The following is a 20,176-nucleotide window of genomic DNA, read 5'->3' as shown; positions in this document are numbered from 1 at the left end:
TAGTAACCAGATGTGTACCTTGGCTACAAAGTGCAGAGTCGCTGGTGGCTGGTCGCTGGTGAGATCTACCTGATTGACAGGTCACCAGCGACCATGTAGCAACGCACCAGCGATCCTGACCAGGTCAAATCGTGGTCGCAATCGCTGGTACGTCGTTTAGTGAGACGGTACCCTTAGTCAACAAAGTCCTACTGGGACCAGATAACCCTGGAGGTGATCCTGATCTCATTGATGTCATCTGACGTCTAACCATCCAGTAGTGATGAATTTTCCCCATAGTATTAGGATTTCTCAGTACTGTACCCATGCATTTCTCAATATGACGGAAGTATAAGAACATGAATGGGGTTGATCTGGACAGTAACAATCCCTGGATTCCATACGTCACTTTCACAATATCTGCGGCATGCTTAGGAGGATTGTGGCTCTCCAGCTGTCATTGACTTATAAGTATCAGATGGCTGGTAGGGTGGGCTGGGACTTGTGCAAAATCTAAGGACCTTCTTAAGTTCAGCCTAAAAATGAAGTAATTGAATTTTTTTTTGTCTGATAGAATTAATGATGATATTGGATGTGTGTAATACCACGGATGGTGCGGAGGTCAATTATCTAGAACATCAGATATATAATAATAGGCTTGTATTCTGCCCCCGGACGATCCCTGCAGAGTCAGTAGGAGTTTAGCACCAGGGATGGACGGACAGATGGTGGTCCACGCCTCGATACTGACACATTCTTGGCTGAAGGATCTGGACAGGAGACAGGGGCTGATATGTGTAACTTAACCACCTTCCTGCAAGGAAATGCTGACATTACTCTCTGGGCTCCGATTAGTAGGGCGCGATTTCACTGTCCTGGAGGGTCTTGTAAAGCAACTACAAGAGATCAGGTCTGGCCAAGCCCTGCATGCTCAATCCGGCCCACCAGCTGCTGGGGCGCTGGTATGACAGACAGCATTATGGCCATAGCGCAGACCAAGCTCAGATGCAAATGGAGCGTAATATAGGGGCTTTCTATTGTTATGGGAAAAATTAAGGTGTAAATACTGTATTATATACTGCATTACTGCCATTTAGACTATAATTGTAAAATTAAAATACTTAGAGCACAAATTGAAAAAATTGTTTGTGCCCAACAGCCACGACAAGGTGTACCTGCATGATAGGACCTCCCCATATCAGTAGGTTTGTGCATTAAGCATCTCAAATGTATAAGTATAGTCTATATGACTGTAATATAGTTTACAATAGATATATTCAATGTTTAATGTGTACATCTTGGTGCACACAGTGGCTGCTGCACTCTTTGGTATATACATTATATCACAAAAGTGAGTACACCCCTCACATTTTTGTAAATATTTTATTATATCTTTTCATGGGACCACACTGAAGATCTGACCCTGTGATACAATGTACAGTGTCAGTGTGCAGCTTGTATAACAGTGTAAATAACTCAACACAGCCATTACTGTCAAAACCACTGGGAACAAATGTAAGTGCACCACATAAGGGAAAATGGACAAATTGTGCCCAATTATCCATTTTTCCTCCCCGGTGTGATGTGACTCATTAGTGTTACAACAAGGTCTCCGGTGTGAATGGGGGGCAGGTGTGTTACATTCAGTGTTATCCCTCACACACTCTCTCATACTGGTCACTGGAAGTTCGGCATGGCTCCTCATGGCAAAGAATTCTCTGAGGATCTGAAAAAGAGAATTGTGGCTCTACATAAAGATGGCCGAGGCTATGAGAAGATTGCCGACAGACTGAGATTGAGCTGCAGCACAATGGCCAAGTACATACAGCGGTTTAACAAGACAGGATTCACTCAGGACAGGCCTCGCCATGGCTGACCAATGAAGTTGAGTGCACGTGCTCAGCGTCATATCCAGAGGCTGTCTTTTCAAAATAGAGGTATGTGTGTGTGCTGCCAGCATTGCTGCAGAGGTTACAGGGGTGGGGGGTCCGCCTGTCAGTGCTCAGACCATATTCCCCACACTGCATCACATTGCTCTGCATGGCTGTCATCCCAGAAGGAGGCCTCTTCTAAAGATGATGCACAAGAAATCCTGCAAACAGTTTGCTGAAGACAAACAGACTAAGGACATGGATTACTGGAACCGTCCTGTGGTCTGATGAGAAAAAGGTAAACTTATTTGGTTCAGATGGTGTCAAGTGTCTGTGGAAGAAACCAGGGGAGGAGTACAAAGACAAGTGTGTCCTGCTTACAGTCAGGCATGGTGGTGGAAGTGTTATAGTTTGGGGCTGCATGAGTGCTGCTGGCTGTGGGGAGCTACAGGGAGCACCGGGTCTGGGGAGACTCGTCACTGGGCCACGTTTCTGATACTGGGACGCCGCGGTGGCTAGGTGCCTGTCGCACTCCCAGTGAGCACAGGATTCCCCTTTCAATCTGAGAACCCAGGTCAAGTGCTCTGCTGCAGACCACTGGTCCCTGGCTTTTCTGAGAGCTGTTCCAATTTGTGTCCATTCACGGTCGTGTCCCTTTTCTTTTTCCTCTGGTAGTGTATATGTCGCCTCGCTCCCCCTAGATGATGCACCTCCCCCCGGGTTGCTGAACTAGTGGGCAGAGGTCCCATGCCTCGCGATGGCCACCCTCAGCATCCGACACTAGCCCAGTCCCAGTGGGGGGGGCAAGTAACTGTGTGTTGTATGGATTGTGGTGGTTACCGGTAATGACCTCCTCCGTATCCATGATGAATACCGCACCTCAGCCAAGGTGCAGTCCCCTGTAGCGGCTGAAGCCTTAGGGGCGCCACATAAGCGTCTCCAGACCTAAACCCTATTGAGCATCTCTTGGGCCTCCTAAAATGATAGGAGGAGGAGCGCAAGGTCTGTAACATCCAGCAGCTCCGAGATGTCATCGTGGAGGATGGAAGAGGATCCAGCAGCTCCTGTGAAGCTCTAGTGAACTCCATGCCTAAGAGACTTCAGGCAGTGCTGGAATATAATGGCGGCCACACAAAATATTTACACTTTGGCCATTTTGACTTAGGGGTGTGCTCACTTTTGATGCTAGCGGTTTAGACATTAATGGCTGTGTGTTAAGTTATTTACACTGTTATACAAGTTGCACACTGACACTGTACATTGTATCACAAGGTCAGATCTTCAGTGTTGTCCTATGAAAAGATATAATACAATATTTACAAAAATGTGAGGGGTGTACTCACTTTTGCGATATACCGAATATTATGGATTCATAGCAGCCTGCACCTGTTCACACTTGCTGCATTCTGTTAGGCAAGGCTGGCAAGATTGTTTCCTTTATACATAGTTAGATGCGTTCTGCGAGTATTTGCTGATGTCACAGCCGGAAATGGCGATATGCACACTCCTGACCAGAACCCGACTAGTGGGCGCGATGTGAGGCCGCCATGCTCACTAGCCAGGTTCTGGCATATCATCTATGTGCATCTTAATAATTTGATCCGATTAGTGTTTCGCTACTTTGTCAGGTGGTTGTCAGTCTTTTTAGATTGGCCGAATATTGGGAATATGCTCGTGTCCAATCATTGGCCACTGTAAATAAATACTCACTTACCTTCATGATTTTAAATTATGTGTCTACTACAACTCAACTGCATTAATTCCAATGGGAATGAGCTGCAAGAGGGGTGGTGGTGGTGGGGGTGGGGGGGTGGGTTTAAGCCAAACATTTTTCCCCCTTTAATTACCTTTAAAGCTACATTCTGGCATTAATACAGTTTACAAATTGGTTACGAATGTTGCTTAGTAATGTAATGTGTTTCATGTCTTTACGGGATGACGTAATAATTTATTATATATGAATTACAGATGACGTAATGACATGCGGGGCTTTGGCAGTGATATATTATTGCCACATTGTCCACATAATAAAATCTCTTTACCTTGGTAACCGTTTCCATTCCTTATGGGTAATGCAATGATGTAGCCATATTGAGATCAGAGCGTTATACAGATTTCTACACCGGCTGATGTGTTTTGTGTGTTACCCCTAGAATGCTGATATTGCACGGAAGATAATCCCTGCTAAATATACATCAACTATCATTGGCATTACAGCCTCTGCGCTCATATAACCCTTAATCAGGTGTAATCTCTAACTACTGCCACAGTGCCGCCCAGGAACCAGGTACACTGACCCAACCAAAGAGTGCATCCATATACAATGCCCCAACCAACGAGTGCATCTATATACAATGACCCAACCAAAGAGTGCATCCATATACAATGACCCAACCAAAGAGTGCATCTATATACAATGACCTAACCAAAGAGTGCATCTATATACAATGATCCAACCAAAGAGTGCATCTATATACAATGCCCCAACCAAAGAGTGCATCTATATACAATGACCCAACCAAAGAGTGCATCCATATACAATGACCCAACCAAAGAGTGCATCTATATACAATGACCCAACAAAGAGTGCATCTATATACAATGACCCAACCAAAGAGTGCATCCATATACAGTGACCCAACCAAAGAGTGCATCTATATACAATGCCCCAACCAAAGAGTGCATCTATATACAATGACCCAACCAAAGAGTGCATCTATATACAATGCCCCAACCAAAGAGTGCATCTATATACAATGACCCAACCAAAGAGTGCATCCATATACAATGACCCAACCAAAGAGTGCATCCATATACAATGACCCAACCAAAGAGTGCATCTATATACAATGACCCAACCAAAGAGTGCATCCATATACAGTGACCCAACCAAAGAGTGCATCTATATACAATGCCCCAACCAAAGAGTGCATCTATATACAATGACCCAACCAAAGAGTGCATCCATATACAATGACCCAACCAAAGAGTGCATCCATATACAATGACCCAACCAAAGAGTGCATCTATATACAATAACCCAAAAAGAGTGATACAATATACAGTAAATTAGCCATAAAGTGTCCTTATACTGTACATATGACATCAACCAGAAAGTGCCCCCATATACAGTGCACCAGCAAAACAGAGTATCAATATATAGTGTAAATTTTCTTTTCAGATATATATATAGTGCCTCATTATAGAGTGCTCCAGATAGAGATGTACGCTATAAGCAAAGAATCAGCCTGAGAGTTTTCCCATGTAAAGTGCCTCAAACAGAAGCTTGTTATACAGGTCCTCAACAAGAGAGAGTGCCCCCATATACAGTGCCCCAATATACAGTGCCCCAATATACAGTGCCCCATATACAGTGCCCCATATACAGTGCCCCAATATACAGTGCCCCATATACAGTGCCCCCATCTACAGTGCCCCATATACAGTGCCCCAATATACAGTGCCCCATATACAGTGCCCCAACATACAGTGCCGCAATATACAGTGCCCCATATACAGTGCCCCAACATACAGTGCCCCATATACAGTGCCCCAATATACAGTGCCCCAATATACAGTGCACCATATACAGTGCCCCATATACAGTGCCCCAATATACAGTGCCCCATATACAGTGCCCCCATATACAGTGCCCCATATACAGTGCCCCAATATACAGTGCCCCCATATACAGTGCCCCATATACAGTGCCCCAATATACAGTGCCCCATATACAGTGCCCCAACATACAGTGCCCCATATACAGTGCCCCAATATACAGTGCCCCATATACAGTGCCCCAATATACAGTGCCCCATATACAGTGCCCCATATACAGTGCCCCAATATACAGTGCCCCATATACAGTGCCGCAATATACAGTGCCCCATATACAGTGCCCCCATATACAGTGCCCCCATATACCATGCCGCCATATACAGTGCCTCCATATACAGAGTGCCTCCATATACAGAGTGCCCCCATATACCGTGCCCCGATATACAGTGCCGCCATATACAGTGCCCCAATATACAGTGCCCCATATACAGTGCCCCAACATACAGTGCCCCATATACAGTGCCCCAATATACAGTGCCCCATATACAGTGCCCCAATATACAGTGCCCCATATACAGTGCCCCATATACAGTGCCCCAATATACAGTGCCCCATATACAGTGCCGCAATATACAGTGCCCCATATACAGTGCCCCCATATACAGTGCCCCCATATACCATGCCGCCATATACAGTGCCTCCATATACAGAGTGCCTCCATATACAGAGTGCCCCCATATACAGTGCCCCCATATACCATGCCGCCATATACAGTGCCGCCATATACAGTGCCCCCATACACAGTGCCCCAACCAGTCTCCTGAGCTTATCTTTTTGGTTATGGTTTTTGCTGATTCCATGTTTCTCTGTTTCCTGAATCACAGGAGTGTTGGTGAGCAGGGGGCTATTGGGGGGGGGGCTATGGGGGGGGGGGACGACATGTACTGAGGATGGGCTATAAAACACTCAGCTGCAGCAGATGGAGATGTTTTACTATCTGGGAGCATCTGAGCTTCATCTGTTTTCTATTCTCCAGCCACTTCCCAGTAGAAAGTCTCAGCCGAGACCTGTCCTGAAATGGATCCTGTGCTCCCCATTAATGGAGTCCGCCAGCTGAGATGTGAGAGCGATCAGATATAATCTATGAGATCAGCCTCACAGCCATCTGTTTTCCGGGGGGGGATCACTGAAGAAAGTGCACTCATCATTCCTGACAACTACTACCCCGGTCACACACGTAGTAGAGTCAGATAGATGTATATGAACACTTAGAAATCCCATCAGGCCACTTCTGTTAAGCATTTTGCTGTTGAGGCTTATACTAGAGACCATCAGCAATTAGCATCCTTGGGATTTCTTGTTTCCCGATATTCAGGCAGTGTAAACAGGCTGACAATCACTTTTTGGGAAGCAATCATCAGAACATTATCTATTGTTTAGGTTTTAGTGTTACATGGTATTTTTTTTTTTTTAAATTCTGAAAATGATTTAGTTTTATATCATGATATTTCTAAAAAAAAAAAGATAGTAATCTTGCAATTTTCAGTGTCTACTGGAGTTTTTAAGACTCACGCTTCCAGTCCTTTAAGGAAGAGTTTTCATCAAGGCAAGACAGCTCTGTACATAGCGGATAACATAGGATCCACCATCACAATAGGTGATGTCACATATGACCCTGCTTCCCCTCCTTTCACAATGACTTTTACACACGCTGTTTAGATGCTTCACTACAAAAGATAGTGTCCAAGTCAGTCTATTGCTGCTAATGTACATGTGCATTTCCTGAAACAACAAGATGCAAAAGTGTGAAAAGTGTAAGCCTTCTTATTTTTATTTCTAAACTGTATCTGTCAGCAGGTTTTTGCTATGTAATCTGACAGCACCATGATGTAGAGGCTGAGATTCTGAATCCAGCGATGTATCACTTATAGCTGTGTGCTGTTATTTCAATAAAATCAGTGTTTTATCAGCAGGAGGTTATCACTAAAGGACTAGGTCTCTTGTGCCTCCTAGTCAACTGCTCTGTGTAAGCCCAACCCCAACACTGATTGGTAGCTTTCTGTCAATATACAGGGTACACAGTGGTATTAAGTGGTATTTTATTTGCTAATTAAAGCTGGCTATATGCTTAGTCCTAAACGGATAGACAGAGATAGAAAGAAAAATAGAAAGAGACTAAGAAAGAAAGAGAGAGAAGGCCAGAAAGACACGAAAAAGAAAGATAAGAAAAAAAAGATAAAAAGTAAGATCATAAAAAGATATATAGAAAAGAAAGATAAGAAAAAGATAGAAAAAGAAAGACAAATAAAAGAGGAAAAAAACATAGAAAGATAACTAAAAAAAAGAAAGATTGAAAAAGAAAGAGAAAAAGAAAGAGTAAAAAAAACATAGAAAAATAGCTAGATAAAGAAAGATAAGAAAAAGAAATATAAAATAAATACATAGAAAGATAAAGAAAAATAAGAAAAAAAGATAAGAAAAAGAAAGATAAAAATACAAAAAAATAAGAAAAAGAAAGAAGAAAAAGAAAAAAATACATAGAAAGAAAGAAGAGAGAGAAAGAAAGAAAGAAAGAAAGAAAGAAGGAAAAGAAAGATGAAAAGTAAGATAAGAAATATAGGAAAGAAAGATAAGAAAAAGAAAGAAATATAAAAAGAAAGCTAAAAATACATAGAAATATAGATAAGAAAAAGAAAGAGAAAAAGATAAAATAAATACATAGAAAGATAAAGAAAAATAAGAAAAAAGATAAGAAAAAGAAAGATAACTAAAAGAAAGATAAATAATCCAAAAAAATAAGAAAAAGAAAGAAGAAAAAGAAAGAAAAAATACATAGAAAGAAAGAAGAGAGAGAAGGAGAGAGAGAGAGAAAGAAAGAAAGAAGGAAAAGAAAGATGAAAAGTAAGATAATAAAAAGAAATATAGGAAAGAACGATAAGAAAAAGAAAGACATATAAAAAGAAAGCTAAAAATACATAGAAATATAGATAAGAAAAAGAAAGAGAAAAAAAATACATAGAAAGAAAAAAGATAGATAAAGAAAGAGAAAAAAAACTACATAGAGAGATAAATACAGAAAGAAAAATATAGAAAAATGGATACAGAAAGATAAAAAGAAAGAAAGATATAGAAAGAAACAAAAAAAGAAACAAAGAAAGGAGAACATGAGAGAGTTAAACAGGTTGTCTCATCATTATTATTATTATTATTGATAATAATAATAATAATAATAATAATAATATTTATTATAGGTAAGATTGCAAAGTGCTCTTAAAACCTCTGTTCTCATGAACGGAGGGCTTCATAATTCTATCATTTACTGCTCGTTGCCTTGGTCACCGGCCGCCGCTGCCGCCTATCATAGGTGGCCGTTTTTCTAACAAGGAAAGCACGATTTAAGCTCTAGTCTTTACCCTAAAACTTGCATGAGCTGCTTAGCACTGGGCCAGATGGCAGGATCCAGCCTCAGGGCCTCTGCTTGCTGCATGGAGAGCGCACAGTTTGGGCCGGTAGTCAGGCAATGCTGGTGGTCCGATCTGTCAGGCATTTAGAGGTGCACAGTGTCCTGGCAGGCAAGAAGCCGGGAGACTGGGGACAATCATATACATCACCGGACTATATCACTGGATTTCTGCCTCTATTCTTTTAGAGTCTAAACCGTATAATCACTGTGCAATCACAGCACAAGAGAAAGCTGGGCCAGGAGCATGAAAGTGACGCTGACAGTAGATCATGACTGTACTTCCAACTGGGAGGGGCTTCATCCTGTTTGCTTAAGGGGAAGGAAGCTTATCCCCAAGGCCCTCGTTTCCACCGGAAATCTATTTATATAAATCCCATGTACTAATGATCATAGAAATAGATACATCTGAACACCAATCCTCCCTTGTACATTGGAGATTAATTTTTGCAGCCTCTTTAATTGACTTAATTGAAAACTCATTAAATGAAACAGAAGCGAACCCTAGTTAATGCTGTTAGAGCCGTATTATAAAGCAGGGTTATTAAGAAATATGTTCTCTAAGAAGTGTACCTTAACGTTTCTGAGTCCCAATGTGAACTCTGTAAAAGGGCCCATCAACTATCACATTGTGAACTCAGTACGAGGGTCCATCAACATTATATTGTAAACTACGTAAAAAGAGCCCATCATCTATTACGATGTGAACTCTGTAAAAGGGCCCATCAACATCATATTGTAATCTCCATAAAAGAGCCCATCAGCCATCGCAATTTCAACTCTGTAAGAGGGCCCGTCAACTATCACGATGTGAACTCTGTAAGAGGGTCCATCAACATCATATTGTGAACTCTGTACGAGGGCCCATCAACTATCATGATGTGAACTGTGTAAGAGGGCCCATCAACTATCACGATGTGAACTCTGTAAGAGGGTCCATCAACTATCACTCCCGGATCCAAGACTTCTTCCGAGCTGCACCAACCCTCTGGAACGCTCTACCCCAAGAAGTTAGGACAAATCACAACTTACTCAGCTTCAGACGCACCCTAAAGACGCATCTTTTTAGGGCGGCCTATCACACTCCCTAATCAGATTCGATTCACATAGTCCCTCTACAACCTCTCACAACATAGCTCCACATCAAACTCCATGGCACCCAAAGGCATCTCAAGGCTCGGGCCCACTGGTCCAGGAAACCATTATCCAGCCCCATTTCCGTGAGATGGTTGGATTGTCATTGTAAATAAGCACTTGAACCTTGCCTCTCCCCCCATCTCATTGTAGATTGTAAGCTCTCACGAGCAGGGTTGTATTTTTTTCCCCTCTAAATATTGTATTTCTATAACTGTTACTTGTTTGTATATGATCCTCCTGAATTGTAAAGCGCTACGGAATATGTTGGCGCTATAGAAATAAAGATTATTATTATTATTATTATCACGATGTGAACTCTGTAAGAGGGTCCATCAACTATCACGATGTGAACTCTGTAAGAGGGTCCATCAACTATCACAATGTGAACTCTGTAAGAGGGCCCATCAACTATCACGATGTGAACTGTGTGAGAGGGCCCATCAACTATCAGGATGTGAACTCTGTAAGAGGGTCCATCAACTATCACGATGTGAACTCTGTAAGAGGGTCCATCAACTATCACGATGTGAACTCTGTAAGAGGGTCCATCAACTATCACAATGTGAACTCTGTAAGAGAGCCCATCAACTATCACAATGTGAACTCTGTAAGAGGGCCCATCAACTCTCACGATGTGAACTCTGTAAGAGGGTCCATCAACTATCACGATGTGAACTCTGTAAGAGAGCCCATCAACTATCACGATGTGAACTCTGTAAGAGGGCCCATCAACTATCACGATGTGAACTCTGTAAGAGGGCCCATCAACTATCACGATGTGAACTCTGTAAGAGGGCCCATCAACTATCACGATGTGAACTGTGTGAGAGGGCCCATCAACTATCAGGATGTGAACTCTGTAAGAGGGTCCATCAACTATCACGATGTGAACTCTGTAAGAGGGTCCATCAACTATCACGATGTGAACTCTGTAAGAGGGTCCATCAACTATCACAATGTGAACTCTGTAAGAGAGCCCATCAACTATCACAATGTGAACTCTGTAAGAGGGCCCATCAACTCTCACGATGTGAACTCTGTAAGAGGGTCCATCAACTATCACGATGTGAACTCTGTAAGAGAGCCCATCAACTATCACGATGTGAACTCTGTAAGAGGGCCCATCAACTATCACGATGTGAACTCTGTAAGAGGGCCCATCAACTATCACGATGTGAACTCTGTAAGAGGGCCCATCAACTCTCACAATGTGAACTCTGTAAGAGGGCCCATCAACTATCACGATGTGAACTCTGTAAGAGAGACCATCAACTATCACGATGTGAACTCTGTAAGAGGGCCCATCAACTATCACGATGTGAACTCTGTAAGAGGGCCCATCAACTATCACGATGTGAACTCTGTAAGAGGGCCCATCAACTATCACGATGTGAACTCTGTAAGAGAGACCATCAACTATCAGGATGTGAACTCTGTAAGAGAGACCATCAACTATCAGGATGTGAACTCTGTAAGAGAGACCATCAACTATCACAATGTGAACTCTGTAAGAGGGCCCATCAACTATCACGATGTGAACTCTGTAAGAGGGTCCATCAACTATCAGGATGTGAACTCTGTAAGAGGGCCCATCAACTATCAGGATGTGAACTCTAAAAGAGGGTCCATCAACATCATATTGTGAACTCTGTAAGAGGACCCATCAACATCATATTGTAAACTCCATAAAAGGGCCCATCAGCTATCACGATGTGAACTCTGTAAGAGAAACCATCAGCTATCATGTTGTAAACTTTATAAAAGGGCCCATCAGCTATCACAATGTGAACTTGGTAAGAGGGCCCATCTACTATGATAATGTGTACCTGGTAAAAGGGCCCATCAACTATTACATTGTGAACTATGTGAAAGGGACCCTCAACTATCGAAATGTGAACTTTGTAATAATTCAAATGAACTATCATTATGTGGACGCTGTAAGAGGGCCCATCAACTAACATATTGTGAACTTTGAATGAGGGTTCATCAGCTAGCAAACATAATTGTTCATAGATGTGTCCTGTTAATGTGTCACTGAGTCTCTTAAGGCATGGACCGAAACAATTAGGATATTGAACGTGGTCCTTAGCTCTCAAAAAACACTAAAACCTATAATTTTATTAGAATAATCTTAAAAACAGATGTGCCCAAAAACATACAGAAGACAAACATTAGATACAGTATCTATATCTGGAAAGGAGGTACAGGCCCCTACCTTGCCATGGAGGTTGGCATCCTAATCTTTGTGATATAGAGCGCCCCGCTCACCGACGGCCTTCTCTTTTGATGTTCCTGTACTAAACTAAACAAGTGCAGCTGTTCTAGGTGAAAGGGATTAGTGTACAATGTAAATGTGCCAAATATGTACCCCTCAGATTTTTTCAAAAATCACAGCACAATTGAGATTGCCATACAGTCATATGAAAAAGTTTGGGCACCCCTATTAATGTTAACCTTTTTTCTTTATAACAATTTGGGTTTTTGCAACAGCTATTTCAGTTTCATATATCTAATAACTGATGGACTGAGTAATATTTCTGGATTGAAATGAGGTTTATTGTACTAACAGAAAATGTGCAATCCGCATTTAAACTAAATTTGACCGGTGCAAAAGTATGGGCACCTCAACATAAAAGTGACATTAATATTTTGTAGACCCTCCTTTTGCAAAAATAACAGCCTCTAGTCGCTTCCTGTAGCTGTTAATGGATTCCTGGATCCTGGATGAAGGTATATTTGACCATTCCTGTTTACAAAACAATTGCAGTTCAGTTCAGTTTGATGGTCGTCGAGCATGGACAGCCGCTTCAAATCATCCCACAGATGTTCAATGATATTCAGGTCTGGGGACTGGGATGGCCATTCCAGAACATTGTAATTGTTCCTCTGCATGAATGCCTGAGTAGATTTGGAGCGGTGTTTTGGATCATTGTCTTGCTGAAATATCCATCCCCTGCGTAACTTCAACTTCGTCACTGATTCTTGCATATTATTGTCAAGAATCTGCTGATACTGAGTTGAATCCATGCGACCCTCAACTTTAACAAGAATCCCGGTGCCGGCATTGGCCACACAGCCCCAAAGCATGATGGAACCTCCACCAAATTTTACTGTGGGTAGCAAGTGCTTTTCTTGGAATGCCGTGTTTTTTTGCCTCCATGCATAACTCCTTTTTGTATGACCAAACAACTCAATCTTTGTTTCATCAGTCCACAGGACCTTCTTCCAAAATGTAACTGGCTTGTCCAAATGTGCTTTTGCATACCTCAGGCGACTGTTTGTGGCGTGCTTGCAGAAACGGCTTCTTTCGCGTCACTCTCCCATACAGCTTCTCCTTGTGCAACGTGCGCTGTATTGTTGACCGATGCACATTGACACCATCTGCAGCAAGATGAAGCTGCAGGTCTTTGGAGGTGGTCTGTGGATTGTCCTTGACTGTTCTCACCATTCTTCTTCTCTGCCTTTCTGATATTTTTCTTGGCCTGCCACTTCTGGGCTTAACAAGAACTGTACCTGTGTTCTTCCATTTCCTTACTATGTTCCTCACAGTGGAAACTGACAGTTTAAATCTCTGAGACAACTTTTTGTATCCTCCCCCTGAACAACTATGTTGAATAATCTTAGTTTTCAGATCATTTGAGAGTTGTTTTGAGGAGCCCATGATGCCACTCTTCATAGGAGATTCAAATAGGAGAACAACTTGCAAGTGGCCACCTTAAATACCTTTTCTCATGATTGGATACACCTGCCTATGAAGTTCAAAGCTCAATGAGGTTACAAAACCAATTTAGTGCTTTAGTAAGTCAGTAAAAAGTAGTTAGGAGGGTTCAAATCAAGAAATTGATAAGGGTGCCCATACTTTTGCACTGGTCGAATCTTGTTTAAATGCGGATTGCACATTTTCTGTTAGTACAATAAACCTCATTTCAATCCAGAAATATTACTGAGTCCATCAGTTATTAGATATATGAAACTGAAATAGCTGTTGCAAAAACCCAAAATGTTATAAAGATAAAAGGTTAACATTAATAGGGATGCCCAAACTTTTTCATATGACTATATTAGTGGCTGGAATTCACTTGCGATGGTATAATGAATCCAATCAAGTGTATCGCTATACTACACAAAAACTACACAATAATCCAGCAGCAAGTTGGCATTACTAAAGTGCATACAAGTAACCTATAAAATAACAATTGGCCCAACAAAAAAATGAAATGATGGTACTTAGTTGAGTCGCCTGCCCCCGAAAGTGAGCGGGAGGGCCGTATTGCAAAGTTTAGGATGCCACCTCTATGGCAAGGTAGGGACAATTTAGGGCATTGTTGGCCTGATCCTCCTTTCCAGATACAGTTCATGTATCTAATGTTTGTCTTTTGTTTGTTTTTGGACACACCTGTTTTTAAGATTACCGTAATAAAATTATGAGTTTTAGGGTTTTTTCTTTTTTGGTCCCTTAAGGTATGGGCATGACTGCAGCCAGTGTATTTTTTTTAGAGACCCCCTAAAAAGGTCAATGTGACCCCATGCAATTCATTTGTCAACAAGTTTTCAGACGACAGCTTTAACATTTAAGATGATATGTATGATCAACAATCAACTTTAACATGATTTACTTTTCTTTCAGATCCAATTGAAGATCGGCTAAAAAGTACCCCAAAAGTCTCAAGATATTTCTCAACTATGGAGATTTTGTCCTCCAAGTTAAAGTGAGGGTTCCTGCTACCCGTCTCATCCTTCAGAGGTGACTTTACATTTGAAGCTTTGACATCTCAAGTGTACAAAATGCCAGCGAAAACCCCAATGTACTTGAAAACCTCAACTCCAAAAAGAGGTAAAAAGCCCAAACTTCGAGATGTGTTATCCAGGGAAATGATCAGCCCTCCTTTGGGTGACTTCAGACACAGTGCTCATATTGGACTAGATGGAGAAGAAGATATGTTCGGAGAGTTGTCTTTTCTGCAAGGAAAGTATGACCTTCTTCCAAACTTGGGCCGAAAGTTGACCCTTCAGAACACAGACAACAGGCTAGACCAAGAGTTTCATGACAGTGATGGAAGTTTCCGCCCCTTCTTAAAAAACGCTGTATCTCTGCCGGTTTTCACTGCAACGCAAAGTAAAGAGAGAGCTCCTCCAAAACCTCCGAGGCTCCATCTGGAAGAGGTCCCAAGTCAACGCTCCATGTCCATCAGCTATGGCGAGGGATGCTTTCGCAGAGAAGATATGTCATTCTCCTCCATCTCTAAGGAAGAAAACAGCCAGTCTTTGACTGTTTCTACAAGTTCTTCTGAAGCTTCCATTACTGAAGGTGGAATGTTCAGTCCTGGATGTGAAACTGATGGTTTGGAAAGTAAAATGGGCAACATGGACTCGCAGAACCAGGACAACCCACCCACCGAATCTCTGTTTGGACTGGAGCTGGACCTTGGACCATCAATTCTGGATGATGTTTTGAGGATAATGGATGACTACAAAGCTTCCTGATTGAGTAACATTTGGAAATGTATATGGACATCTCTGTACACTATTTATTATTGGGCAGTAATTCTGTAGAGATGGACAATCGACAATCCAGTCATCCAAAGGAACAGATAACATCTCTTCAATCTGGAGGCTCTTTTATATCAGTGTTTTATATGGGTTATTAATATGACTTATAATTTACGTTACTATATAAAACCCATGAAATTTGTGTTATTTGTTTAAAAAATTGTCATTTACGTGCGAACAAAATAATACATTCACAATACATTTTTTGGGGACACCCTACCATAACTAGTGACATCAAAGACACTTTGAATTTGGGATTATTTTGCCAAGCGAAAATTCTTTGAAAAATGTACCTCATCCCTCGTTTCCAAAAATATTTATTTCTTATTTCTGTAGATTTTGGTGGCTATATGTTTCCGTCCATGGAACTTTTGGACATTCTATTTGTATGGTTGATCCAATGAATGTGTTTGGAGATCTCACCAATGTTCCTCAAAGATGTCTACATTCTTTTTCTAATGTTGACCATAGACATGGGGTAGTTATTTGTCTTGGCCAAAGATATCAGACCTGAACTATCAATTGCATGAGAATTTATGTTAAGACACTTGGCAGAAGTCAAACCATTGGGCTATCAGTCATCATGATGGTCACTTATGTAGGTGAAGTTCTCAGATGGTTCCAAGAATGAAACAAGTAGAAGAGAGACCTCTAGGTTCAATAAAAGGTGCAAAGTACAAGAAAGTAAGAAGTGGGAAACTGATGGAAGATATATGATAGTCCAATGGTTTTAGCCTTCAAACGTGCCACGAGATTATGATTTTAGTTCTCTATAATGCTTGGTAGATACTGCTCAGATTACCACCAGATCAGCCTTAGCTTTATATACTGGTGCAAGGATTGGGGGCCTGCAGCATAAACTGGAAACCTGATTGGATTTTAATAAGCTTACTGGTTACCAGAAAGAGCTTGTCTTTACGTAATGGTCATCAAATTCTGTATTTTGGGCAAAAATTAGGCTTCATTAAGGCCAAGACTTTATGGTTTGCTCAGTGCCGCTACCACCCAGCGGCACTATAAAAGTGAATGAGGTCAAATTGCAACATCCTTACTATCCAACCAACCCAACCACGACCTAAAAGTCTCAGAAATGCTTGATTAGATTCAGTGCTGCGATGAAGCAGCGGCATGGTGCTAACTTCAGTCGCACAACGGCCAAAGTCGCCATGTAGGGCTAGCCTAACGGTATGTGCATGTCCTGGATGCGGCGGGTCCTGACCTGCGGGGCTGCGGGTCTCCACAGCAGACCGCAGCTGCTCGTGCCCGCGATCCGGGTGCGGGCAGTTGCGGTCTCCCGCTGTGTTCTCCCTACAGAGGACACTCGCGACTCCACAGCAAACAATTCACATGCTGTGGCTTGGGAAGCCTCACCACAGGTTGGTTTACGCTGCGGGCCGTACATGCACAGGGGACATGAGATTTCTAGAAATCCCATCCACTCTGCTTGTATTGTACAATGCAGCGTTTTGGACGCAGCGGAAGCATGCTGCGTCCAAAACGCTATGAACCCTGATCATGGGCACGTACCCTAAATGTTTTGCACCCTTTTGCAGGCACTGTTTCCTCTTGCACTGCATTTCCGTGAGCTTGTTTTGCGCTTTTAACTCTTTGATCTACTGAGTGATCTCATGAAAGTTGACCTAAACTTTGACTTGATCACAAATTAACTAAGAGGAGCTCAGAAAAATACCGATAAGAGTTACAAGCCCGCTCACTGTTATTTCATTCTGTAGCCAGCAACGTAAAGGGAAACAATGAGCCTGTAAAAGCCAAAAGGTGCAACATTTATACACGAACCAAACTGCAAAAACTATTTTGAGCCCAAAATATACTCAATACAGAAAAAAAAAAAGATTGGCTCCAAAGTTGTCCCTGTCTTTTAGGCTCTAATGTGTATACTGCTCACCAGACTGGACTCTGCTAGTATACTGGTCTTCAGATTAGGCTCAACTTTTTGTAGCGGTGACTAGATTAAGCTCAGCCTAACTTTAAATAAAGCCAGAGGTTGTCTACTACTTTTACATTGATGGCCTGTTCTGAAGATAAGTCAACAATGTCTTATTGGCCGGGGTCCGTCAATTGGCATTCCCGCCGATCAGCTCTTCTCGGTGCCGGCGGCGGCAACAGGTGGCTGGAAATGCTCAGTTCCGGAGCTGCTCCGTCTTATGATAGCGACCATGGCCAGGTACTGCACATCCACCTCCCATTCAAATCAATAGGCGGTGAATGTGCAGTACCGGACCGCTATCAGAAAACGGAGGAGCTCTGGTATTGAGCATTTCCAGCTGCCGGCGGCGGCACTGTTAACAGCTAATTGCTACCAGTCACAAAGGGACAAAACTTCTCACTATTAAATGGGGCACCCAAAATACACACTGACTTTGAAAAGCCAACTTCATTGGATCCTAGCTAGATTTTCCAGTTTATTGGCTAGGCGGTGTTATCTGGGCACCTTATGGCTATATTATTTGGGCACCATATGGCACTATTATTTATGTGCTGTATCATTTTATTATTTGGGCAGTAGTTTGCACACTTTAAGGCCGGAGTCACACTTGTGAGAGTCCCACGTGAGTCTCGCATCGCATCACCCGGAACGGCCTGCAGCTTTCAGGACTGGAGCATCTCAGCTGCATAGAAATACATGCAGCCATCCTGTTCCTGTCAGGAGAGTGTGTGGACGTGCCGGGTGATGCAATGCAAGACTCGCGAGAGTCGCTCGCAAGTGTGATTCCAGCCTTATGGGGGAAATCAGAAGATGTATCAGTGCTTAATATTGGAACAGATTGCAGGGTAGTTGTGGCCTCATCATTTTGACCCCCTAATATGACCCCCACCCCCCTCAATCCCTCCTGATTGCTCATATGTCTTGGTGCAGGAAGTGATCTGTCAGGCTACTGTTCTTTAAGAAGGAGGAGATTGTAAGTATTTTAATTTCTGGTAAGTTAAATACACACATTTTTTATGATTTTACTGGAAGGAAAGGAAGTAGATGACAATTGATGAATGCTGAGCCCTTATAGGACAGTGCAGCTCTGGCTGAAAGTTATTTGTTATTTTTAGAGATAAGCACTTAAGTCCCATGACCTAAAAAACACTGATGATCCCCCCTGACAAGAACAAAATGCAGCAGTCACTTAGCTGCAGGTTGAATATATTCATCTGGACTCCTCTGCTGCCCTCTGCTGGATAAAGTGGGTATCCACACAAAATAATATTTTCAGTGTCTGTGGATCCTGAACTCAGCATATATAAACTATTTAATGTTGCTTCTATTATTCCCACAATGAGAAAATTCTTCTTTGTAAAAAAACATTTTTGTTGATACAATATTTGTAAAGTATTCATCTACACATATAGCAAGCTTTTTCTAGAGAAATGGTTTGTAGTTGAAATAAAAAAATATTTGTACATTGTAACTCTGCATTTTTGTCCTGAATTGTGAGCTTTAATATGTTTTGTGTAAACATATATACACACACACATATACTTTTGTTAATAATAATACTATTAGTTTTAGAGAATTAATTGGATTGTCTGGGTTAGTGCATTCCAGAGAAATGGTGCAGCATGAGAGAAATCTTAGAGACAGAAGCAGAAAGTTCGGATTTTAGAGGATGGTAGTCTTAAATGGAACCTGTCACCAGATTTGGGGCCTATAAGCTGTGGCCACCACCACAGCTTATAGGCCCCACAGCATTCTAACATGCTATATATAAGAGCCTAGGCCGCTGTGTAGAACGTAAAAATCACTTTATAACATTCACCTAAGGGGTGGCTGTGGAGCAAACTGGTCGGATGGGTGTCTCCGTTCTCCGGTGCCGACGCCTCCTCTTTCGGCCATCTTTGTCCTCCTTCTTCTGAAGCCTGTGTGCATGACGTGTCCTACATCATACACATTCGCCGGTCCCGTGCAGGCGCACTACAATACTTTGATCTGCCCTGCTCAGGGCTCATTCTAACATGTTGTATATAGGAGCCCAGGCCGCCGTGTAGAACATAAAAATCACTTATAATACTAATCTAAACGGTCGCTGCGGTGGAGTTGGGTCATATGAGCGTCACCGTTCTCCGGTGCCGGCGCCTCTTCTTTCGGACATCTTTGTCATCCTTCTTCTGAAGCCTGGGTGCATGACGCATCCTACGTCATCCACACTCGCCGGCATTGAGGTCCTGCGCAGCATCATGGACATACAGTGTATAAGGCTGGTGAGTTCGGGTTGGGAGAGCATGTATTGTGGTCCTTTCTTGGATAAAGTTTCACAGATATCTGCATGAGCCCTATGACTGATGAGAGCAGTCAAACTAAGGCGGCAGTCACTAACTCCAAATGTATAATATAAAGGAATAAATCTGACTCGGGCTCGTAGTTCATAGGCAGGCTAGCAAGAGTTAATTTTTGCTGGGCTGCTTGTTAGTCTCTTTTCATCACATGCTGTGGGTGGAGGAGCCAGTCACATTTGCTCCCCTCCTATATATGCTGGCTGGACAATTCCATTAATGCCAGCTATAGCTGGTCTATACTGGTCTGGTGAGGTGTTATGATCCAGACTTACTGGCTAGTGTAGTGCTTTATTGCTGTGTGCGTGGTTGTGATGTTAACCCATGTTGTCATTTTTGT

The 20,176-nt window shown here is 42.3% G+C and overlaps 1 protein-coding gene across 1 annotated transcript in view; it reads left to right on the top strand.

Annotated features, from left to right (window-relative positions):
* The window catches only part of LOC142251140 (cdc42 effector protein 2-like), a 39,781-nt gene extending 20,807 nt beyond the window's left edge, over positions 1-18,974 (top strand). The window contains exon 2 of the mRNA XM_075323665.1: positions 14,633-18,974. Within this exon, the coding sequence (XP_075179780.1) occupies positions 14,791-15,489 (699 nt within the window). The 5' untranslated portion in view covers positions 14,633-14,790 and the 3' untranslated portion in view covers positions 15,490-18,974. The remainder of the gene's footprint in view (positions 1-14,632) is intronic.
* The last annotated feature ends 1,202 nt before the right edge of the window (positions 18,975-20,176 follow it).

The sequence above is a fragment of the Anomaloglossus baeobatrachus genome, chromosome 9 (genome assembly GCF_048569485.1).
Source record: "Anomaloglossus baeobatrachus isolate aAnoBae1 chromosome 9, aAnoBae1.hap1, whole genome shotgun sequence".
Classification (NCBI taxonomy): domain Eukaryota; kingdom Metazoa; phylum Chordata; class Amphibia; order Anura; family Aromobatidae; genus Anomaloglossus; species Anomaloglossus baeobatrachus.
Note: the sequence above shows the minus strand (reverse complement) of the source record. Positions and strands in the feature narration are given on the sequence as shown.